Source organism: Trachypithecus francoisi, unplaced genomic scaffold, assembly GCF_009764315.1.
Source record: "Trachypithecus francoisi isolate TF-2019V2 unplaced genomic scaffold, Tfra_2.0 Lachesis_group3, whole genome shotgun sequence".
NCBI classification, from domain to species: Eukaryota; Metazoa; Chordata; class Mammalia; order Primates; family Cercopithecidae; genus Trachypithecus; species Trachypithecus francoisi.
Window position 1 is genome coordinate 132,960,269 of NW_022681468.1, and position 25,737 is coordinate 132,986,005.

Here is a 25,737-nt window from a genome sequence, read left to right on the forward strand (position 1 = left end):
AAATCATTACACATATTTTAGAAAATTATAGATCCTACTAAAATCAGTATGGGCTCAATAATGTCCTTCACATAGTGATCCCCTATTATCCTCATTAAATGAAAAGGTGAAGTTGCAGAACTATTTGTTCCCTATTGTGTAAAAAATAAAAGGCTATGCATCATTTACATATACATGAAAAGCTCTGAGAAGAAACTGAACAGAGGAAAACCTCTGCCAAGGGAGTGGGAATGAGGCAAAGGAAGGAACGACTGCGTTTCTCACCAAATATCCTTCCATACTGTTTAAATTTTTTAGCTTAGGCTTAAGTTCTTGCAATTTTTCAGAAGTAGTTAAAATATTTTCAGTCACATGATACAGGCTTTCAAAATTTTTAAATTTAACACTTTCTTTCTATGTCACCTAGAAGGTTGGCGAAAGCCACTGCAAACAGATATAATGCACTTCCTCTGCAAATAATACGTTCATATCTGAACTGACAATTTCATTAAAAAGCCAACAAATTCTTTAAAAAAAGAAATGGAAAGGAATATAAAATTAAAACCACTTTAATTTTAAAAAACTGAAGACTTACTTTAGATTTTGCCTCAATGCTTTTATACTATTTATTTACACCTAAACCAGTTGAGTCATATTAAAACAGTTCTATGTTATCCATATGATACCATAGCAACTTGTTCATCTTACATCAGGCACTAAACAAACGCTTTCCTACAGTTTTCCAAGACTATCTTTACATTGAAATATATTGCTTATAAAACCCTCTTCTAAACCAAGACAATAGTTGAAAAACTCCAAACTGGCAAAGAAGCATTTGATACCAGAAAATATTTTCCTAACACAACCCAGCCTGAGGATTATTTTTAAAACAAAAAGTTCTAAACATCAGGTACTCTTTAAACATCAATGAGATAGTCAATGAAAACAGTCAGATTATTATTAAATGTTAACAAAAGCTCCTTTTTCTGAACTTTCTTGCTATTCAGTGAGTATCTTCACCAAAAAGTGGCATTTATATTTTTTGAAATGTGTTTACAAACATAGCTTTGTTTCACAAAATTCAAAAATACAAAGCCTCCATTCAAATCATAAAAATACCAATTATCTCATCTTAGAATCACTGAATAAATGCAAACCTGCTCTTTTCACAGAGAGCAAATGGGCACTTTCAGAGAACCAAAAATCAACCTTAAGACTGGCAAGGCGGCATCTCAGAAATCTAGAGGTTTTACAATCAATGAAAGTTACTGTTTGAAAAACAAAACAAAACCAACTCTATCAGGCTACACAAGAAAATATATTCTACATATTTCAGTAGTAAACCATATGAGGATTGAGACACAGAAAAGAGTATTCTAAGAGACAAAATCTCAGATCAAGCGGCCTTAAGTTAATGAGAAGCTTACAAATGAAGAATGTTTTGTTCCAAGGAAGATGACTGAGATGAGAATTATTATCTTTATCAGAGATCATACCTCCAGATTGATATAGCCCTAGAGCTCTCCTCATAAAATGCCTTAACCTTCAAGAGATGCTTTTCCGGCTGGGCACAATGGCTCAAAAAAACAAACAAAGAAAAGAGAGAGATGTTTTTCCTAAAACAGGATTTTTCCAAATTCCATATACGAGAGTAACAGTGTCTCTCCAAATTACATCAGAGCAGTCAACTCAATTCCTAATTTAAAAACAAAAAACAAAAAACAAAAAAAAGGCCAGGCGCATGACTCATACCTGTAATCCCAGCACTTTGGGAGGCCGAGGCAAGGCGGATCACCTTAGGTCAGGAGTTCAAGACCAGCCTGGCCAATATAATGAAACCCTGTCTCTACTAAAAAATACAAAAAATTAGCTGGGCGTGGTGGCTCATGCCTGTAATCCCAGCTACTCGGGAAGCTGAGACAGGAGAATTGCTTGAACCTGGGAGGCAGAGGTTTCAGTGAGCCAAGATGACACCACTGCATTCCAGCCTGGGCAACAAGAGCGAAACTCTATCTTAAAAAAAAAAAAAAAAAATTTTTTTTTGAGAAAGGGTCCCATGCTATCATACAGGTTGGAGTGCAGTGGCATGATCATGGTTTGCTGCAGCCTCAATTTTCCTGACCTCAAGTGATCCTCCCACCTCAGCCTCCTGAATAGCTGGGACTGCAGGGACATGCCACCACACCTGGCTAATTTTTTTAATTTGTAGAGACAGGTTTCACCATGTTACCCAGGCTGGTCTCAAACTCCTGGGCTCAAGTGATACACCTGCTTCAGCCTCCCAAAGTGCTGGGATTATAGATGTGAGCCACTGCACTGGGCCTAAAATAATAAAAAATAATTTAAAGGCCTGGCATGGTGGCTCACATCTGTAATCCCAGCATTTTGGGAGGCCGAGGTGAGAAGACTGCTTGACGTCAGGAGTTTGAGACCAGCCTGGTCAACATAGTGAGACACTGTCTCTACCCAAAAAGAAAAAAAGAAAAAAGAGTAGCTGGGCATGGTCGTGCACACCTGTTATCCTCAGGAGGCCAAGGCAGACAGACCCCTTGAGTTCAGGAGTTCAAGGATGCAGTAGGCTATGATCACACCACTGCACCCCAGCCTGGGCAACAGAATCAGACCTCGTCTCGAAAGAAAGAAAGGAAGGAAGGAAGGAGGAAGGAAGGAAGGAAGGAAGGACGGACGGACGGACGGACGGACGGAAGGAAGGAAGGAAGGAAAGAAGAAGAGGAAGAGGAAGAGGAAGAGGAAGAAGAAACAATTGCTAAACACATCATGTCTAGATGATGTGCAGTCTAACTTCAAAATATGAAGACAACATAGTTCTTACAATCAACAAAAGCAGTTTTGGCCCCAAATTCTAAAACCAAAGACGACAGAGTATTAAATAAAAGGTTCCCCTCTATCACAAATTGACCAGGAAAATGAACTCATAATTCCATTAAATAAGACTATCTTTTTCTGCTTTTATGACAGCTTCTTCACATCTACTATAATATTAGATTATATAACCTCTCCTCCCTGGCCCAACTGGACAAAAAAATCAAGGTTGTTTTAGAAAAACCATTGTTTCTAAAGTGTTGGCCAGCTACTGGCTTCCTAGAGTCCTCATAAAACAGAGCTCCCTACCCAGTGAATCCCAGAATCACACAAGCCATTCTTCCCTCAGTCTCACATTACTAAAAACCAAAAGTGCTATAAAACCTGTCACAAAAACAAAACAAAACAAAACAAAACAAAAAACGCACTAGGAAAGTATCACTTCTTTTTGCTTTTCAGAGTTAGAGGTGACTGTGGTTCTACAGAATCAGCCGTTTTCACATACAACCTCCATGGCTTAACTACTTGGCCACTTCTTGCTCATCCCTGAGCAGAGTAAGTAAGAACACAAGTGGAACATTCTAAAAAATGAACACCTCACGTCTCCAGTCACCTAATCAACATAAGTTTCAGTGCTTCCTTAAAGCCTCACCATGCAGCTTGTTTTAGGAAAGAAAATGCAATTTGGGGAATTTAATCTTTCCACCAACCTATCACACATCTCCAACCCTAAATCAAATAGTCAGTTACCAAGTGTTTATTAACCTCAAAACATAGTACTGTGCAGAAACACAAGTGTAAAGCACTATCTTTGCTTCCACAGAGTTTATAATCTGTCTAATATACATAAAGTAAACAAAAAAATCCAAATGACAGTATTCTACAAAAATGTCAGGGTAAGTAAAACCTCAGAATTTCCCAACAGAAATACTATGTTCAATATTCATCAAAAGCAGGCATCAGACTTTTTCTAATTACAGGGTTAAAACTCAGGAGGCTGACCAGCTATTATACAATAATTAGTTGCACTCAAAATCTACTGACTATAGCTGCCATACTGACCTTAGCTCTGTCTTCAGTGGTTAAAAAAAAAATTAGTACTTTCCTCTACCCAAGAGTCCTTAAAATATGTGAATGCTACATTTGTAATGTATACATCTGTACAAAATTATGACCTGAAAAGGCTGGGGAAGATTTCATAAATGAAAGAGAATTCAAATGGCACAAGAATGGCAAAGAGTATTCAGGTTGGGAGTAAAGAATAACTGGAAGTAAGAAGTCAAGCGAGGAGAGACCAGTGTAACTGAACCACACAATTCAGACTGAAAAGCAGTGAATATAATACTGGCTAAGGTAAGTCTCCATCAGATTATTAAAGAACATAAATGCTAAGGTGACTTTTTAATTGTTTTTATAACCAACACGGAACAAAGTATATCCTGCGACAAATCACAGGAAGAAGAGGTTTTAAGTGTATGAAAGGGACTATGTTATGGACTGAATGCTTGTGCTCTCTCAAAATTCGTATGTGGAAGCTTTAACCCTGAATGTGATGGAGCCCCAGTGGAGATAGGGCCTTTGAAAGTTAGTTTAGTCTACATGATGTCATGAAGTGGGGCCCTAATGATGGGTTTAGTGCCAGGAAACATCAAAGAAACAAGCAGCAACACTGAAATGGTAATAAAAAAATTATTACCAAAAAAAAAAAAAAGTCTCAGACCAGACAGATGCACAGCAGAATTCTAACAGACATTCAAAGAAGAATTTGTACCAATCCTATTCACACTATTCCACAAGACATAAAAAGAGGGAATCCTCCCTAAATCGTTCTATGACGCCAGTATCACTGTAATACCAAAACCAGGAAAGGACACAACAGAAAAAGCAAACTATAGGCCAGGCACAGTGGCTCCTGCCTGTAATTCCAACACTTTGGGAGGCCGAGGCAGGTGGATCACGAGGTCAGGAGATCAAGACCATCCTGGCCAACATGGTGAAACTCCGTCTCTGTGAAAAATACAAAAATTAGCTGGGCATGGTGACACGTGCCTGTAATCCCAGCTACTTGGGAGGCTGAGACAGGACAATCGCTTGAACCAGGGAGTTGGACGTTGCGGTGAGCCAAGATCGCACCACTGCACTGCAGTCTGGCAACAGAGCAAGGAAAGAGAAAAAAGAGAAGAAAGAAAGAGAAGAAAGAAAGAAAGAAAGAAAGAAAGAAAGAGAAGAAAGAAAGAAAGAAAGAGAAGAGAAGAGAAGAGAAGAGAAGAGAAGAGAAAGGAAAGAAGGAAGGAAGGAAGGAAGGAGGGAAGGAGGGAGGGAGGGAGGGAGGGAGGGAGGGAAGGAGGGAGGGAGGGAGGGAGGGAGGGAGGGAAGGAAGGAAGGAAGGAAGGAAGGAAGGAAGGAAGGGGAAGGGGAGGGGAGGAAGGGAGGTGAGGGGAGGAGGGGAGGGGAGGGGATGGGGGAAGGGAGGGGAGGGGATGGGGGAAGGGAGGGGAGGGGAAGGGATGGGGGAAGGGAGGGGAGGGGAGGGGAAGGAAAGGGAAGGGAAGGGAAGAAGAAAAAAGAAAAAGAAATAGAAAAAAAGAGCAAACTACAGACCAATACCCCTGATGAACACAGATGCAAAAATCCTTAACAAAATACTAGCTAACTGAATCCAACAGCATATCAAAAAGATGATCCATCATGATCAAGTGAGTTTCATACCATGGATACAGGAATGGTTTAACATACGCAAGTCAATAAATGTGATACACCACACAAACAAACAGAACTAAAAACAAAAGTTACATGATCATCTTGATAGATTCTGACAAAATACAGCATCCTTTTATGATTCAAATCCTCAGCAAAATTGGCCTATAAGGGCCATACCTCAATGTAATAAAAGCCATCTATGACAAACCCACAGCCAACGTAATACTGAACAGGGAAAAGCTGAAAGCATTCCCTCCGAGAACTGAAACAAGACAAGGATGCCCACTCTCACCACTTCTATTCAACATAGTCCTAGCCAGAGAACCCGACAAGAGAAAGAAAGAAAGGGCACCCAAAGCGGTAAAGAAGTCAAACCGTTGCTGTTTGCTGATGACATGATCGTACACTTAGAAAACCCTGAAGATTCCTCCAAAAAGCTCCTAGAAGGTTGCAGTGAGCCAGGATCACGCCACTACACTCCAGCCAGGGAGACAGAGAGACTCTGTCTCAAAAAAAAGTTCCTAGAACTGATAAATGAATTCAGCAAAATTAACGTATACAAAATTAAAGTATACAAATCAGTAGCTCTACTATACACCAAAAGCAACCAAACCAAGAATCAGATTAAGAACTCAACCCTTTTTAAAAAAGCGGCCCCAAAAAACTTAATACTTAGGAATATACCTAACCAAAGAGGTAAAAGACATTTACAAGGAAAACTACGAAACAGTGCTGAAATAAATCACAGATGACACAAACGGGAAAACATCGCGTGCTCATGGACGGGTAGAATCAATACTGTGAAAATGACCATACTGCCAAAACCAATCTACAAATTCAATGCAATTCCCATCAAAATATCACCATTATTCTTCACAGAACTAGAAATAAAAATCCTAAAATTCATATGGAACCAGAAAAGAGCCAGCACAGCCAAAACAAGACTAAGCAAAACGATCAAATCTGGCATCACATTACCTGACTTCAAACTAGACTGTAAGGCCATAATTACCAAAACAGCATGGTACTAGTATAAAAATAAGCACACAGACCAATGGAACAGAATAGAGAACCCAGAAATAAACCCAAATACTTAAAGCCGATCTTCAACAAAGCAAACAAAAATTAAAGTGGAGAAAGGACACCCTATTCAACAAACGGTGCTGGAATAATTGGCAAACCACATGTAAGAGAACGAAATTGGATCTTCATCTCATACCTCACACAAAAATCAACCAAGATGGATCAAGGACTTAAATCTAAGATCTGAAACTTCAAAAATTCCAGAAGATAACATCAGAAAAACCCTTCTAGACACTGGCTTAGGCAAAGACTTCATGACCAAGAACCCAAAAGCAAACGTGACAAAAACAAAGATAAAGAGGTGGGTCTTAATTAAACTAAAGAGCTTCTGCACAGCAAAAGGAACAGTTAGCACAGTAAACAGACAACACACAGAGTGAAAGAACATCTTCACCATCTATACATCTGACAAAGGAATATCCAGAATTTACAAGGAACTCAAACAAATTAGCAAGAAAAAACAAAGAATCCCATCAAAAAGTGGGCTAAGGACATGAATAGACAATTCTCAAAAGAATATATACAAATGGCCAACAAACATGAAAAAATGCTCAACATCACTAATGATCAGGGAAATGCAAATCCAAACCACAATGCAATACCACCTTACTCTCACAAGAATGGCCATAATAAAAAAATCAAAAAAGAATAGATGTTGGCGTGGATGCGGTAAAAAGGGAACACTTCTACGTTGCTGGTGGGAATGTAAACCAGTACAGCCACTATGGAAAACAGCGAGGGGATTCCTTAAAGAACTAAAAGTAGAACTACCATTTGATCCAGCAATCCCATTATTGGGTATCTACCCACAAGAAAAGAAGTCATTATATGAAAAAAATACTTGCACACACATGTTTATAGCAAAAAATATGGAACCAGCTGAAATGCTCATCTATCAACTAGTGGGTAAAGAAATTGTGGTATACATATACATGATAAAATACTGTGCAGCCATAAAAAGGAATGAATTAATGGCATTCACAGCAACCTGGATGGAACTGGAGACTAGAGAATTTAACTCAGGAATGGAAAACCAAACAATGTATGTTCTCACTCATAAGCGGGAGCTAAGCTATTAGATACAAAGGTCTAAGAATGATACCTTGGACTTTGGGGATTCAGGGGAAAGGGTGGGAGGGGGGTGAGGGATAAAAGACTACGTATTTGGTTCAGTGTATACCGCTTGGGTGATGGGTGCACCAAAATCTCACAAATCACTACTAAAGAACTTACTCATGTAACCAAATACCACCTGTTCCCCAAAAACCTATGGAAACAAAATTTTTTTTTAAAAAAAGAGAGAGACACCACACGAGACCCTCCCACACACACATACACTGAGGACACAGTGCGAAGGTATCCCTCTGCAAGCCAGAAAGAGAGCCCTCACCAGAAGGCGACCGACCATGCTGGCACCCTTATCTCAGGCTTTTAGCTTCCAAAACTGTGAAAAAATAAATTTCTGTCGTTTAAGCCACCAAATCTATGGTATTTTGTTATGGCAGCCCAAGCAGACTAAGACAGACTGGAAAAAGAGAGCAACTGGCAGCAAGAAGACTGCTTTAAAGAGACTACTGCAATGTCCAGTAGCAAAGCCACAAGACTACATAGCAATCAATTAGCTACAGAGAAAAATAAGCTACCTCACTTGGCCCCAGGATTTTTAGAAGTTACATTCAAGAACCCTCACTATCCATTTCCAAGGTCTTTAGTTTTGCTGTTTCACCTACCAGCTATTCTCATCGTTGCAATTTAAGGTAGATCTTCAAGAAAGCATTAGGAATTATTACAAAGGGAGAAGCTGAGACAGAGGCCCCAGAATTTTCTTGAGTCCAGTCAAGCAACTGTCAAATCATCCCATAATCCTTTTCTCCCAAACCCAGTTAATGTCTTATTCTGAAAAACAATCAGCAAATAGCTCCTATGAATGCCACAAGTACACTGGCCTCCATCAAAGCTACCTCAATGGCCCTACTGGCACTGGGTTCCAAAGGAACCCAATAGTCTCCTTACTTTGGATTTGTCAATTCCCTTCTTCAAAGTAATGTGAAAACTTCTAAACAATACAATCGCATAAAGAGATACTTAGAAAGTCATGGAAAATCTCAATATTTCCCAATATAAGGTAAGACAGGTGTTTTATATACCCAGACAAACACTCTAAATGGAAAGGGACAATACTGGATGCTGCAGGAACATCCTCATCACAAAGTCCTAATCACAAAGAACCAGGAAACAGTAGTATCATCAGCAGACAGCTCCAAGTCCTGTTATTCAAGATTATGACTAAGTCTCAGACTTTCTTGCTTCAAGCACAAGCATACAGCAGACAAGAGTTCCTCTTGCGTTTCGTAACCTCATCTCTGCATCCTCTCCTCATCACTCAGGAGTATAAAAGTTTTTAACTCTTTAAAAGGTTAACTCTTTAGTGTCACTAAAATTTTGTTGAGATTACTGCTTATCAGTACAAAGTAAAAGCAGACTGTTCCTAAGAACTATTCAGCTGTCACACATTCATACTTAAGCCTGGGGTTAACCTTGTCACTACAGCAGATCCTCAACAAGCATTTTAAAAACTGAGCTGAGAATAAAGGACTCAAGGGCACTAATATGGGGGCTCTATGGTTTGGAATATAATGAACAGAATCCTCACAAAGAATATGCCTGAGGATTTATTTTACTTTACTGCTTCAATTTCCCCCATTTAACCAAAAAGACTCATCCGAACAATTCTGAGATTCTGATGAATTATATGCAAATATTATATATATTTCATTCTGATGAAATATATTTATATATAAAATAATATGTAAATTACATATTTAAAATGATAAAGAGTTCCATAGGCTAGTGCTCCTCTCAGTCGCCTGACTTAATCTTCAATAACTGACCATCAGAAATGTTTAAATTCTACATGAAGATTCTCTTTCTCCATATGTATATGAAAAGCTTGGAATCCCTTTCAAGACTTGCTACGCCACCTAATAAAATAACTAATATCTGTACAGACCACAAACCTCCACATTTTAGAATTTTCATAAAAATTTTTAATCTGCTCATTATCACAACCCCCTAAGGCAGTATTTTTATTGTTCTCATCTTAGACATAAGATAAACAGACTCAGAGAGGTTAAAATATGCTGCCCTAGGATCACATATCTACTAAATACTAAAGCCAACACTAAACCAAAACTTTGTATCTCCAAACTGCTCCTCTTTCAAATATACCACCACAATGTATCTCTATTCTCCATTACCTTAAACAAACCATTCTACACAGAATAAAAAACAGTGCATTAGTAGATACTCACTCAAATACATACAGATGCTCTTTAACTACAGCCCAATCTATTTCTAACAAACATACAGAATGAACTAATCATAACACTTTCAATATTAGCATTAATACCTTTCATTTAATGAATTAAAAGTTCTGTTCTGTTAAAATATCTTCTGTATGTTTAACAACATTTTTAAACTACTTTTGGAATAAACATTTTCCATCCACTTTAACTTGTTTTTATAACTAAACACTAAATCTTTGAAAAAAGGGAAATAAAAAAATAAAAATTGTCCATACTATGAAGCAACCATTCTTTTCTCTGACCTCAACTAAATGATAGCTGTGAATATTCCAGTATCTTCCAACTATCAAATTTCATATTCTTCCCAATTCACGAAGTCTAAAGACAGCAATAAGACCACACACAAAAAGAATTACACTTTTATAAAGATATCTTAGGCTGTAGCTATTTATATTTAATGTCTTGAAATACTAAAAATAAAGTCCTTAATTAACCATTTTATAGAGGCTTTTAATTATACTGTTTTCTCCTTAATAAAAATAAATCAGCCAGGCACAGTGGCTCACGCCTATAATTCCAGCACTTTGGGAGGCAAAGGTGGGCAGATCACCTGAGCCAGGAATTAAAGAACAGCCTGGCCAGCACGGTGAAACCCCATCTCTACCAAAAATTACAAAACTAGGTGTGGTGGCAGGTGCCTGTAATCCAAGCTACTTGGAAGGCGGAGGCACAAAAATCGCTTGAACCCAGAAGGCAAAGGTTGCAGTGAGCTGAGTTCGCACCACTGCACTCCAGCCTGGGCGACAGAGCCACACGCTGTCTCCCAAATAATAATAATAATAATTAAATAAATAAATATTGAAGCACTTTTGGAGAATATCAACAGTACCCCATTTAAGACTTCTTTTTTTCTTTTTGTCACCTTGGCTTCAGATAAGACTTCTTATTACAACAAATTTCAAAGATTTCTAGAGATACTAAATTCCTCCTCAAGACAAACCATGCTCTTGTAGATTGGTATCAGTGCAGGTGCAACTACAACTGATTAGTGTTTGCTACTTCTGAGGGGCAATAAGAAACCACAGGCAAATGTATTTCACTGTTGATTTCTCTATTTCCTCTGTAAAATTAACAGTTACCAACTTCCTACAAGAGTTATGAAGCAAATAGCATATGAGTAAATATTTATGAAGTACTGTTATCGTCACTGATTTTGCTTTAAAACAATAAGACTCCTCCCCTTCCCCCAATTATTCAGTGGACAAAGTCCTACTGCTATTATAACGTATTCGGCAAGTCTCCGGAGTCAAACTCAGTGTGAATAAAGTCTGCTCATTACAGGCACTGTTCTTAAGCTTTAGAAGAGGGATTATACAAATATGAAGGCAAGAGAGACCCTGGCACTATGGCATGTTTTGTGTTCCTGCAGTACAGCATCTCAAACCCCTACAACCTTTAAGTGGATTTAATTATTCAACATTGTATCATGGTTCTTAAGACAATAACACTAGCAACAGTACAATCAACGGCTTGCAAAGCCACCAGAAAAGTCAATGGCCTACTGGTCCACCTCTCAAAACAGACTACAGCAAACTAGTTTATTATACACTTCATTACTACTTTCACAGTTTATATTAAACAGTAGTGCGTCTGAGCCAATAACAAGCTCCTGAGGAAAATTTCACACTCAACAGAATCATAACTTGTTTTTAATTAAGATGCCTGTAATGAGTGTATTTCAGGAATAAACATCATGCTACTAATCTATGAAAACTTTTCACCAATATAAAAGGAAAGAATAAAGTTTACCAAAGACTGATTTTGTGTGTTCCCTACAGCAAAGTATCTTGGTTCTACTTTTCTTCTTGAAGATGACTATTAGGATTTTCTTAACTGTTTGCTCTCAGTCAGAATTCAAAAGAGTATGGTCAGGGTTGAGGCTTCCTTGTAGCAGAGCTCATATAATCTTCTTATGTATACCAAATGGGGACCAAATGAAAAGAACTCTACTCTCCTGATAGTACCCTGAAAATTTCTCCGCATGCTTTAACTGATCAGAGAAGTATCAGCACACTTGTTGGCCCAAAAGACGAGAAAGCTTCTCTCTCCTCAAAACAGATCTTGATTCCCTAAATCAATGTATTGGACGGACTACTCAAAGCATAAAACTCAGCCTGAAAAGCTTATATTTCAAAAAGAATTTGCTTTATATAAACAAGTCCACCACAATTTTTTGTTCTGTATTTAAAATAATGAAGTCTCTAGTTTAGACTTTTGAGAACAAAAAGTTCTTACTGTGAGCTGAAAACAATCCCTGGGGTGGGGGGTGAAGGAAGGAGGGAGAGGAGGAGAGACAGACAGATCTCCATAATACCTTTTCTAAAATCCATGGGGCCAGATGGGTTTTAGAACTCAGTTTTTCAGACTTTAGAAAGGAAACATAGTATATAGGTACATATGTCATATGCTACAAATCAGCTCCTGGCAACCACACAGGAACTAGGAAAATAGAGAATGTCAACGGCCTCCTTTCAGATAAGATCAGATTTTGCCATCAAAATACTTCATGCTGAAATTAATTGTGGTTCAGATCTTTTTGGATTTCAAAATTGCAGATAAGGGGCTGTGGATCTCTAACAGGGAAAAGCGGATCTTGACAAATAATAAAATATGCTACCACCTAGAATAAAAAAAAAAAAACTAGCTGATGCTTAGATAAAAGATATTTAGGATATTTAGGACCATCTTGAAATGGCTCTAATTACCTACCTAATTGAAAAGTTATAATCATTTCAAGTTATATGTTCCTATCAAGAGATTCAACATGAAACACTTTTCCCTTTAACTTTATTCCCAACTGGGACTAACACTAAAAAACATTTTCTAAAATCTGAGTATGTCAGTACCAAGCAGATTAGTAAATGGGCCTCTGGACCACATGACAAAGTTGGCTAGATATAGTGGGTTTTCCAAATAGGAAAAACCTAGAAGGATCCTGCAGGAGAACTCAAAGATTCTTACATTCTTACCCTTGGCACAAGGGCCCACATAAGCTCAGATTCTCTAAACTGACCTGTGGCCAAACCCCATTTCTGTTCAAAGTGAGCCTAGCATTTTTTCCTCTCCAAAGGTACAAACAAACTACTTACTTATCCCCAGCCACCTCAAAACAACAACATGCCTCTGGGACCAAGAAGCTGGATAACGGTAATTCCCTCCCAGCAGGGAGATCTGCCATGCCTAACCAACAGTCACAACTCTGGCCCACAGCAGCAGCGCATTCGCTCGCTGACTGGAGCAGCCATGATTATATTAAGTCCAACCTGTGTTCATGTATCAGCTACCAATGAAGCGATGAAAGAGTAATTATGAGTCTATCTTGCTCATTTTTAAAGCCTGAAAATAGCTCACAGGCAAAACTACCAGAAGCAAACAAACTGACAACTTTTGAGGGAGGCTGCCTCCACAAAGACTTCCATTTGGCAACTACAATGATCTTCCATAGATTACAACAAATGTGGAGAAACCCCCTCAGTTCAAACTCAGGCACCTTCCTAATACCACAGAGCTGACAAAATGACATCTTGGGCCAAATTTTCCCAATTTTAATAACCAAAATATAGTAAGTTATGGTAGTAGTGCTTTTTTAAGAAAAAAAAAAGGTAGTATTTTCTGTCCTGTACCTTATCGCTAATTGTTTTATTACATTATGTTGAAGGTTTCATCCCTGAGTCACCACCCAATGCAATAAAAATTAGTAACCAATCTCTAATCCGTTTTCTTTTCTGTGTGATCTTTAAATGTGATCTTTAAGTCCCCAAGCAGCTTACAGTAGCTTAGATGACTCACCATAGTATTTATGAGAGCACATTTTTAACCTGGAACACATGAGAGCACATTTTAAACATGGAACAAAAAAAACAAAGCTCTCTCTATAAAAATTACATTTTCTTTCCAAGTCAAGGGTATCTTTACAAACTACAGGATGATCTGGCTGGAAACAGAAAAAAGTTTCAAATAACAGTCATGTTATTAACAAAGCTATCTGTGTTTCAGTTTATGAAAATAACAGTTTTCTTTCTACCAAAACCATGTTTCCCCCGATGTAATGATCCCTTTTTACAGGCTTCTATAGGAGCAAGAAAAGGTGCACGAAAAAATACAGCTAAAGATATGCTCTAGAGTTGGGCTTCTCATTAAGGATTGGCCAGCATTCCATTCCATCCTGACCCTTACCCTCAAAGATACAAACCAAAACAGGAGGAAGGTAATGCCATAAGCTGAAAATGATGTAACTTTAGAAATTCAGTTTTACTCACTGATTAATGAAAACATATTTAAATTACTGCAAATAGTTGTGATAGCAAGTAGAAAATAAAATGTACATGAATTTTTAAGATACAATTTCTTCCACTCACTTGCGACGTGCTGCTTCAGGCTACCAAGGGAGTTTATGTTCCTTCTTCTCTGCCATTAAGAAAAAAAGTGAAGACGCTCCACCCTAGAGACTCTTAACATTCTCTCTAACCTGTTCCCAGGCGTTCTATCCTTTCAAGTCAGGTAATTTTTATTTTACTTAATTATTTAGACTATGCCTTACTCCAGAAAGAATTTCAAGTACCTGGAGAAATAATATGGACAAAATACTACATTTAGGTGGTGGCGATAAATAAGCATGGAAAAGGAGTTTCAAACGGTGTACACATTCTCTTCATTATTCTGCACTCTACAAAGTAGAGTCTACAAAATAATAACATTAAGAAGAAATCAACTAAAAAAGAAAAGTTAAGGTTCTTAGGTACTTCACGACTTTCAAAACTACTTATATGCCTGATAACTTCTCAGACTTCATATACACAATTTTATGGCACTAAAAGCAACTTTTATTTGTTGCTCTTGTAGGGGTATTTCCTTACTTCCAACACCACAGACAAATCATTTCATTTTACCCAAAGTAAAATGAGATAATGCCCATAAATTGCTTAACACAATGCCTAGCATATAATAGGAATTCAATAAACACTAGCTATAATACTGGCTATATAATGATTTCTAATAGAATCATTAGTATTACCAAGAATATTAATTAGAAGGTACCACAAAAATAGCAGCTACCATTTCTGAAGCAGCTTTGTAGGAGGAAATATATAGATAACCTTATTTAATCTTCACAAGGATTCTGTAGGTGGGCATTATTACCCACTTTCCACAAATGAAAAAAGTATAGCTCTGATTATTTAAATGTCTTGCCTAAGGCCATCCTACTAGTAAGCTGCAAGTCATCGATTCCAATCCAGTTGTCTGGCTCCTGAGCCCAATTCTTTCCACTACCCTATACTGCCTCTCTCACAAAAAGTCAGGAATTCAAGGGCTCTCTCACTGACAAGACTCCAATTAGATTCCACTCCACTTCAATAAGCACAGGTCAAAGAATGACAGGAATTCCCTCCAGTCACCACACAACACATTTGTATACAAGCACAAATGTGCTCCAAATGTCATAATGCATTCCATTCACATACTAATAAAATTTTGTATTGTTACATTAAATAATCAACCGAAGTCACTGATTTTATGCATGTAACTCCACCATTAACATCAATCCCTGGCCTGATAAATTATCTCCCTCTGTGTTCACTTCCCTAAGGGAATTCATTAGCTTTAATTATTAACTTGTAGGCACAAAAAACAAAATTTGCATCTTCTAACCAAAAGAAATCAAAATGTGGGCAAAAACATGCACACACACAAAAAGGTGGTCAGTACTACATTATTTATCATATCAAAAAGCAAATTAACAAAAATCCCTAAATGTCAAGTAGTAAGAAAATGGATTTGTTAAGTTATGCTATATTCATTCCACTTAAGAGCATGCAACTATTTTAAGCCAAGTTAATAACAGGAGAAAATGTCAATGGTAGAAGATTAAGTGAAACAAAAAATAGGACATAAATGATCTAACATTAAGTTACCAACTTTGCAAACAGAACTATAAGAAAAAAACGACAAAAAGGAAATAAACAATTTTCTCTGGATAGTGAAATAAAGGTAATTTTTCCCCTTTTGCTTTTTCTGTTCTCCAATTTTCTTTTCAATTATGACTATGTAATAACTTTATATGCAGAAAAAAGACGGTCTTCTTTTTAACCAACATCTTTACTGAGCATCCTTCCCTCATAAATCTTCAAATTAGCCAGAAGAGTCCCAGGTCATGTGAAATATAAAATGCAAAAAACAATTCAGCATCTTTATTACCTCCAGCATTACTATCCTCCAATTATGTCAGAACTGCAATCTTGAGTCATTTCTCTTACCTACAAGAAAGCCAATCCTTCAAATTCTATCAATCCTTTACTTCTGATATTTTTCCTTTCTATTCCTTACACTAACATCAAATGCAACCCCTCACCAGCTCATCCTAGATTGTCATAAAGGCCTCCAAAGTAAATAAATGCCTTCCTTATTTTAGTGTCTCACCACCAACAATTTACTCCACCACAGCTAACTATGTGCTAGGCACTATTCTTGGAACTTTACATGTATTAACTCATTGAACACTCCTAACAACCTTACAAGGATAACTACTATTATTAGTCCTGTTTTACAGATTAAGAAACAGAAGCAGAGAAGTTAAGTAACATACCCAAGATCACCCAGATAATCACTGGTGATTTCTGGATCTGAACACCTGTAGTCCAGCTCCAGATAATATGTAAATATGAGCTCCCCCGGGAATTAAGGAGTGGTGACAAATAAAAACCAGCTTCTTTCTCTCTGAACTGTACAGGCCCTTGGGTCAAGCTAAATTCTTATTTCCAGGTCTCTCCTCATGCTATTCCTCAACTGGAAGACCAGTTCTTCTCTTCCCTAATTCATTGTCCATATCTCCATCACAACTTAACTCTAAACTCAACATTTTTGAGTTTTCCTTAAGCCAATTCCCTGACTCTTCAGGAGAGCCTCTTTCTTATGGACTCAATTTAAACTACAATAATGTGTGTTTGTTGACATTTTCTATGTTAAGAGAAGTATTTTACTTCCCATCTAATAATAAATGTTTCCACCTTTTTTTTTTTTTTGAGACAGTCTCCTTCCATGCACCCAAGAGGGAGTGCCGTGGCGCAATCTCGGCTCACTGGAACCTCTGCCTCCCGGGTTCAAGCGATTCTCCTGCCTCAGCCTCCCCAGTAGCTGGGACTACAGGCACGTGCCACAACACCTGGCTAATTTTTTGTATTTTTGGTAGAGACAGGGTTTTGCTACGTTGGCCAGGCTGATCTCCAACTCCTGGCCTCAAGTGATCTGCCTGCCTCAGCCTCCCAAAATGCTGTGATTACAGGCGTGAGCCACCACGCCCGGGGAAATGTCTCACTTTTTCTGAGCAATGACCTTCTCCATTTCCCATCTTCCCAAAAACTGCTAGAAGAATGCATAGGTAGATACTAAATAGTTAATTGATAAAAATGAGATACTTATGGCACAACTATTTAACAAAGGACACTGTCATTCATTAGTCTTTTGAACTAACATATTTAAATATTTGTCTTCTCATTATCTTCCCTAAACACAAACGCTTCAGATTTGCAATTTCAACATTCCCATCCATAAACATACTTTCAAGTGATACCCAAAAACAGTCTTATTAAATGATCTTTTAAAAAGGCATTCCACACATTGTCCAGAAATACCACTTTTTTTTTCTTTTTCAGGAGAGCCTTTCTAATAGTGTTACTTTTACCTTCTTTCAGTGAGATTATCCAAGTCTTTGACAACAGTAGGCAGGCAATGACATTCCAGAAAAGATTACCAATTGTTTAAGAGCAGAAAAGACTATATGGCTTTAATAAGACAGTATTATTTATTGCCCAAATAAGTATAAAATTTGAAAGTTGTTTATAGTCAAGGCTGGATATCTTCATCTTTATCTTCCCATTTCAAAAGGCTTGTTTAAAAACTCAAAGATATAGCAAAGGACATCTTGAAGACAGAAACTTGAATTTGTGTTTCATTAAAACAAAAATATTAATCGTAGGTATGCCTCACTATATACAAAAAACAAGCCCCTAAAATGTTGTGATCTAATCAAACTGTTTTTCAAATCCATTACAAGCAATGACTACGGCTGGGGGGGAGGGGAGAACACCATTTTTTTTGTTTTTTTGGAGACAAGAGTCTCACTCTGTTGCCAAGACTAGAGTGCAGTGGCACCATCTCAGGTCACTGCAACCTCTTGCCTCCCGAGTTCAAGCAATTCTCCCACCCCAGCCTCCTGAGTAGCTGGCATTACAGGTGCCCACCATCACGCCTAGCAAGTTTTTGTATTATTAGTAGAAACAGGGTTTCACCATGTTGGCCAGGCTGGTCTCGAACTCCTGACCTCAGGTGATCCACCCACCTCAGCCTCCGAAGTGCTGAGATTAAAGGCATGAGTCACCGCACCCGACCTTGTTTTTCAATTGTTCAGGAATTGTCCTGAAAAGTATATAGTACTCATGGTTGTAATCCTTTCTCTAATTTTTATGTTTTCCAAGTTTGAGTTTTCATATACAGGTTTTCTCTAAAACACTTCCTTGCTACCTTTTACCTTAAATGAGCCACTTAAATACCAGACCATATTTGTCCCAAAATATATTTTTCCTCACACACCTGCTAATTCTGTGGTTACTCTCATTAATCACTACAGCTTACCTGAAGCAAATGTCTAACATGGCTCAATATTAACAAGTACGTATTATTACAAATTATAGCTATTATAAATTTCAACACTATTATGTACATAATATGAACCACACCCTACTCATAACCTTAAAATACCTTAAGTGAAAGGTCAGACCTGGTTTTCGCTCTCAAATCACCATTCCTATTTCTATTATAGTTCAGTAAAAACCCACAGTGGTACAATTTTGGTTTTCTCTTGATTTTGTTCTTGATATGTTCAAGTAATGCTATGGCAACTTGAAAAGCTTACTCCACATTTAACAGGGTAAGAAGGCATTTAGTAATCTTACCATTTTTTTAAATTACTTGAAAAGTGGATGCAGTTATAAAAGGCCAACACCAAGAATCCCTGGAGAGACAGAACAGTTTTTGTATCCCGACTGTATCACTATCAATAACCTAGTTGTGATACTGTACTAATTTTGCAAGGTGCTATTATTGCAGGAAACTGGGTAAAGGCATATAGAATCTCTGTATAGTTTCTTACAACTGCATATGAATCTATAACTATCTAAAAATAAAAATACTGAAGAGTAATTTAATGAGAATTCATTTTTCTGGCCCTATGTCAATATTTCCAAAAAGCCTATAAGTACATCTAAAAATTTCCCCCGACCAAAAAATATCAGTAACTGAAAAATGAAAATCTGTATTCCTTTTTAAAAATTAAGAGCCAGAAAATACTTCCTACAATTACCTCTGAAAATTTTGGGCAAAAAGAAACCTATACTGTTACAAAAGTCCGAATTCAATAAGAAAAAGTAAAGCTTTACTTAATAGTCAAAACGACATTCTAGATAGAAATATAAGAGAGATGCTCAATATCTACAGATGGCTTACAAAATGACAACATCCCTTACTACTCGGATTCCAAAACAAAGGAAATTTTCAGATATCATAACAAACACTTAATCTACTAAAAACTAAACCCAAAATCACAATTTAGACATTAACACACTCAAACCCTAAAGTTGAGGACATGGATTTAAACATCTGAACCATTTCCATGTTGTCAATCCTTTTAACAAACTTTCCTTCTACACACTGCCCTTTCTTTCTATACACTGCCCTAATCAGAGTACCCCACCTTTCACTCCTACAGAAAGAAAAGCTTCTCTCAAGGTCACTTTAGGAACACTTCACACAGCCCATCATACCAAGTGAACAAATTCACTCTCACCATAATGCAAAGAAAATTTTAACACCTTGATGAAGGAATAACGTAACAGATCCTCAAGACAAATAAGTAGTAAACACATCTTTATCTTTTCCATAGTGACTTCTGACACGCAAATAACTCAGCTATCATGAGTTATTTGTTTTGCTTCAGCAATAAGATTAAAGATAACATCACATACTATAGTATATATATATATTCTTTCAGTTAAAAATGTTTCTGAAAGTATTATATATTGTTTCTCAAAAACAGCCCACTGTGAAATTGAGTCTTCCTCAAAAAGGACAAATAAGAAAGGAAATTACAATGCCCAACTATAAACTCTAGTTTTCATAAGTCAAACAGCATGAGGTTTTTATAAATACTACTCCAAAGATAAAACAGAAAACAAACAAAAAACTCTAATCTTTACTACGGCAGCTCTTCAAAAGGAAAGTCAGATCTTTAGCTCCTTAATAGCTGCAAATACATAGGCATTAGGGTGTATTACATAATATTCTTTGAAATCAGGGCAGAAGATTATTCAAATGTCAATAAGGTATACAAATATAAATTATATAACTAAAATAATGTTACTATACCAATTTCTTTTAGACATTCCCTTTAAGAAATGGCCACAGAAAAATTATATCTACCAGTACATCTTGATTTGAAAAAAAATCACATGCCATTTTCTTCTCCCCAAATTCAAATTCATTCACTAATTTATTAAAAGTCACAGCTTATTACAACTTTTTGTAGCATTTAAAACAAAACACACAGATAAATATTGCTAAGTTCACGGCATACAGGTGTGTAAGTTCAAATCTTTCAATGGATAACAAATCTAACTTTTAAAACTAAAAGTTCCTACTCCAAATAATCAAATACGGTGACCATTAGCAATGTAGAAAAATAATTTTTTCTTTGTGTAATGCAACATACTAAAAGAAGTCCAAAAATTGCTCCAATGCCATGCTTGTAATCCATATCCCAGTTCATATATATATACTTTTTAATTTCACAGACTACATAAATCCTTCTTAAGTTTAAAAAGTGAAATAAATATAATTGCCTTTATCCTAAAAATAGAATGCACTTCTAATAGCAAGTTCCTGGAGTTCATGTTATCGTATCAGTGAGTGTCCAGTTATACATATTTACCACAATTTAAGCTGGAACAGTAGGCAACAGTAATATCATGACTCATTTTTAAAAAATACTAAGCATCATCTACCATGTATTGGTCAAAGTAAATCTGAAGGTTCCTGAGAATGAATTATTAGTTGCAAAAATGAGATGTATCAACACCTGTAAAGAAATACAGCCATCTTCTACAACTTTAAAATTATTAAATTTTCTCCCCCCACCACAAAAAAGTAACAACTTTCAAATGATTACCAGTAAAAGGAAGGAGGTGAGAGAAGAGTTGGGACTTGGCTATCGTTTCATGATGTCCTTTTGATCAAGAATAATATTAGTCTTTAACCTACTTAAAATTCAAAACAACGCCTTCATTTCACTCACTTAACATGATTAAGGACATGCTATACTTTCCCCACAAGCTGTAATTTCATAATTAAAAATGAATTTTAGTAAATTAAATTAGTATACAATTTTTAAAAACAAACTTTTTAGAATCTAAAGTGGTATGAAGTGTTTAGGTGGTTATGAAATTAACCTTATTTTCTGATGTTTTATTCTCACAGTATTTTAAGAAATCAACTATTATTTTACCAGGGGAAATAAAAAGCACCCATCAAAGAGGAATTACTGAGTTTCAGCCCAGAGATTTGACAGCTGGTTTTCTTAAGATGATGCTGTCACAGCTTTAGTTAACTTTTTTCATCTCTGAGCACAAAGAAATAAACTTAAATTAAATAAAAAGTTACAGCTTTTGTACACTGGAATGAACCTTGCTTCTAAAATATTTTGAAATTATGAGTTTTTAAAAGTCAAAAAATGAGAAAATGCATACTTAAGAAAAATGGGATAAATGTTTTAAAATGGAGCACAGTAGTCATAAATGTATTGAAAGTAAATTTAAAGAGCACTAGTGTGTAGATCTACTTTAACTTACTCTAAACATTATCAGAATGTAATCTGGATATAGGACAGAATTCAGTCATCTAATAGGTATTTAAAAATAAATCTAAGTTTCTATTCATTTTGAAAAGTTAACCCACTAACATTTTAAATAATTGTCAACGAAACTACTGATTTCCTACAGATTTCTGAGGGAACTATCATCTTTTAAAATCAATAAATCTTACTAATTATCACTTGACTCAACTCCACCTTTTATATACATATATTCAATAATATTTAAATGTCATGCTTTCTATTTTTCTACTAAAATGTATCACACCACCAAAATATAACTTTAGTTTAAGACATCATCTTACCTGATCCACTGAATTGACTGCTTCCCAGTGTAGTTGGTCTAGTTTTCCCACTATTAACAGGTGGGGAAAACATCTGCGAAATAACCCAAATATATGTTAGTCCTGAAATTCTTCTAGATTCTTTGCTGACAAAAGTCCACCAAAAGTCATTCATCAGTTATTATACTTCGGAGGGAAGTTAAAATAAAATTGGAGATACATTCAGATCCAGAGAGGCAAATACACTGAGTGATACTATTTCCTAATTAATTGGAAATAATGGCTACATTTTGTTCTGAAGACCCGATCATTTACACGGAAGATTCCAAGATTATTAAGTTTACACAATATATTATTATCCATGATTTTTACTGTGGAACTAAGTGAATGTCATTACGTTTACATTACACCTTAATATACACATACAGTCAGAATTATGGCCAATTAAATTACTACATAAAGGATTATAACTGAATTGTATAAAGCAGGTATAGGTGCTGCCTCCTAACAGCAGTTAATAAAGGAATTAGACCCATTAAAAATAAAAGCAGTGGGCCCTTCGGTTTCAGTTGATGTTTTTAAGTCATTTTCCATGTTAAGAACATAATACACACACACACACACACACACACACGTGTGTGTATAAAAGTACTCTGCTCAGAAGGCTAGAAATTCTAGCTCTGGACTACTTTTCTTGTCGCTGACATCTTTCAGGTACCATAAACTACATCTGATATTGGAGAGAAAAATGGTGATGAGTGTTGAAGAAAAACACAACACTTTTTCATATAAAGTCCAAGATCCCTAATAATCATCGGAGTGGGAAGGTGACTCAACCAAAGGTCATAATTACATTGTTCTCCTTTTAACTGGTTAAATCAAATGACCCCTCTGGCATTAAAGTTTTAAATGTGCAAGTCTAGACATTACATCAAAGTTCAGGTGTCCAACTTGGGGGAGCTGGACTCCGGCCCTGAGAACTACTGCTCAAGCAGATGGAGTTCACGCTGCCTAGTCCCCACGTTGCTTCCCCCCACCCTTTCTTTTTTTTTTTTTTTAAATCCTCAGCAGAACCCCAAGATGTCGTGGAAAGCTCTCATACCGCACTGAAGTCCAGCAGGTCGCTCAGCTCCTTGTCGGTCCCTATAGCGGCCATGCGTTGTTGCTGGGGATTCATCTTCAGCCACTTCTAGCAGGTCCTAGGGCAGAGGAAACAGGCTCAGCGAGAGACCACCGAGGCCCAAAGTGTGTGAGGGGACACAGAGACCTACTGGGGAAGATTACGGAAGAGCGCTGGGGGCGCCGGGATGACTTCCAGGACCCCGACTCGCTCCCACCGCCGCGCGAGGAGGGGGCGGGAGGGCTCAGTGCCCGCGCCGGGTCCCGGAATCCACGCGTTCCTCGGCGCGGCCCGAGACCGACGCGGCGGCTCCCGCAACTCGCCGCCTCTCCCGCAAGTTTCCGAGCCAGTCTCCGGCCCCTCCTCGGGGCCCCCTGCTCCGCGCCGCCGCCGGGTGCTCAGCGCGCGGGGCCCGGCCGCGGCTGGGGTCTCGAGGAGCCGGGTGAGGGGCAATTCGGCGTCCAGCGAGCGGAGCGGCGGCGAGCGGAGATGCGAAGTGACTCACTCGCTCGGCAACAATAGAACTGACAAGTTGCAGGGAACGCGCCGCTCGCAGGCCCGCGTCTGCGGCCGCCGCCGCCCGGACGTCCCCGGCGGGCCCAGGGGGTCGGAAAGCACCCCCGGCGCATCCAAGGGCGTTTTTAAACAGAAAACAGAAACGCCGACAACTAGTCTCGCTCTCGCCCGGCGTCCTCCTCCCCAGGCTCGGCCTCCTCCCACTTTTGCTGCCCTGCCCCGGACCTGCCGAACAATGAGCCTGGCTCCGCGGCCGAAGCCGCCCGATCTCCCGCGCGCCCCGGAGCCTGGGCGCCGGCCCGAGTCGAGAGCCGAACGGGGCGCACAGGCCGAGCGCGCCGCCAGCGGGCCTGAGCGCCCGCGACTCGAGCCTCCGCCTCCACTCCGCTCCCCAACTTGGAGGGGACCCCTGGTTTGGCGCTGTACAAAGGGGCGCGGAGTTGAGGCGGGGGACGGGGGCGCCCCCGCTCCAGCAGGGACGCGGCGGCGTCCCGCAGTCCCCAGCCCCGCCGCGCCGCCCCCCTCCCGCTAGCTAGCCCGCAATTACCTGCCGCCCCGTCTCCGCATCCAACCACCCCGATTAAAGTTCACTTTGGCCGGGAGAGCGGGCTTGGGCTTCCCCTTGCACCGCCCAGCGGCTCGGTTCACTTTGCCCCGCACGAGCTCTCGGGTCTGGGCGGGGGAGGCGGCTTTCGGGCCTGGCCGCCCCTTCCTCCCGGGGCGGGCTGTCGGTCCCCCCGAATAGAACTTGTGGGTCTCCTCAGGCGGACATTTTTTTCGCTGAAACGGCCTCACCACCGCGCTCGGCTCGCCTCCGGATCCCTCCGCGCCGGGAAGAGCCGCGGGTTAACCCTTCCCTCCCCGGCCCGCTCCGCCACCTAGGAAGTGGGGCCGGCAGAGGGGGCGGGGAGGAGCCAGCGGGGGACTGGGAGGAGCCGCACCGCGGCGGGTGGACAAAGCCCGCGGTCGGGTGAGGCGGTACGGAGTTGGGGCCGGCGGGGAGGGGCAGGAGGCGCTCGCAGGCACCTCGAGAAGCAGGCCCCGACCGCTCGCCGAGGAAGCCTCGTCCGGGCTCCCTGGGAGCGGGGCGGCAGGCACTGTGGCGCCTCCTCGCGTTGGTCTTGCTGGTTCTCGGCCCCCGAAGCGGAGCGACGGAGACACAGCTGTGGGAGCATCTGGATCCGCAGCCCAAGTCCCCGAACTTCCCGGAACGCGAGGCCGCAGAGCACTGAAGGCTGCCATTCCCGAGCAGGTCACGCTGGACGCCACCCTAAGCTGGGCCCAGAGGCTCCCGCCCAGGAGGGCTGCAGTGGGCGCAGACACCGCGCGCGTGGGGACGGGAGACCCAGCCTCCTCGGCCGTTCCGCGAGTAGGCGCGGCCGGTCAGATTCGATGCTGAGCCGAATGCAGGAGAAAGGGCAAACCTCCCTCAAACCAGAAAAAGCCGTGTGAGCTTCAGGTTCTCAAATACCCCACTCACCAAGACCCCACATCTCCAATCACCTCCTCCCACCCAAATCCCATTCGGAGCCACCGAATTGCACGTGGGACGAGTTCTTGGGAATGGATCAAGCCAGTCTCTTCATCTAACGGAGACAGCCCAGGGTGGCTCTGTCACACAGCCACTGTCTTATGCGCAAGTTCTGAACTTGGCCTCAAAGAAGCCCCAGAGTAGAAAAAAGACAAAATAAACCTCAGTTCTTCGATACTGGGCTGGAAGTGAGATTTTCTTGAATGGCAGCCAGTGTTTTGACTCTTAGGTAAGTGAGTGCGGTGAAGACCAGTAAGGCCCACGCAGAAGAAACGCTGAGGAAAGAAGACACAAAGTAACAAATGGAAGGAAGCAGCCAACGCCTGAGGACAACATGGCAAGAAGGAGCCTTTGGATTCCGGACTAGGATGGAAAGAGAGGTAGATTCAGCTACCATATGCCATTACTGTACTTAGTACAGT

General features: G+C 39.5%; 2 protein-coding genes across 7 annotated transcripts in view; both read right to left on the bottom strand.

Moving 5' to 3' along the window:
- TCF12 (transcription factor 12) overlaps nucleotides 1-25,140 on the bottom strand; it is a 381,043-nt gene extending 355,903 nt beyond the window's left edge. For all 6 annotated transcript variants that reach the window (XM_033189989.1, XM_033189988.1, XM_033189987.1 and 3 more), the window contains exons 1-3: nucleotides 24,332-25,140; nucleotides 23,251-23,347; nucleotides 22,170-22,242 (exon numbers count right to left, since the gene is read on the bottom strand). In XM_033189989.1, the coding sequence (XP_033045880.1) occupies nucleotides 22,170-22,242; nucleotides 23,251-23,325 (148 nt within the window). In that variant the 5' untranslated portion in view covers nucleotides 23,326-23,347; nucleotides 24,332-25,140. The remainder of the gene's footprint in view (nucleotides 1-22,169; nucleotides 22,243-23,250; nucleotides 23,348-24,331) is intronic.
- LOC117070600 (putative uncharacterized protein MGC34800) lies at nucleotides 24,399-25,316 on the bottom strand. Its single transcript, XM_033189999.1, has one exon. It carries the CDS (start codon nucleotides 25,024-25,026, stop codon nucleotides 24,631-24,633), a length of 396 nt encoding a protein of 131 aa, XP_033045890.1. The 5' UTR covers nucleotides 25,027-25,316; the 3' UTR covers nucleotides 24,399-24,630.
- Between the last annotated feature and the right edge of the window lie 421 nt (nucleotides 25,317-25,737).

Coding starts and splice junctions, on each gene's coding strand:
- LOC117070600 (XM_033189999.1), bottom strand. CDS start 25,026: ATGGCAGCCTTCAGTGCTCTGCGGCCTCGCGTTCCGGGAAGTTCGGGG.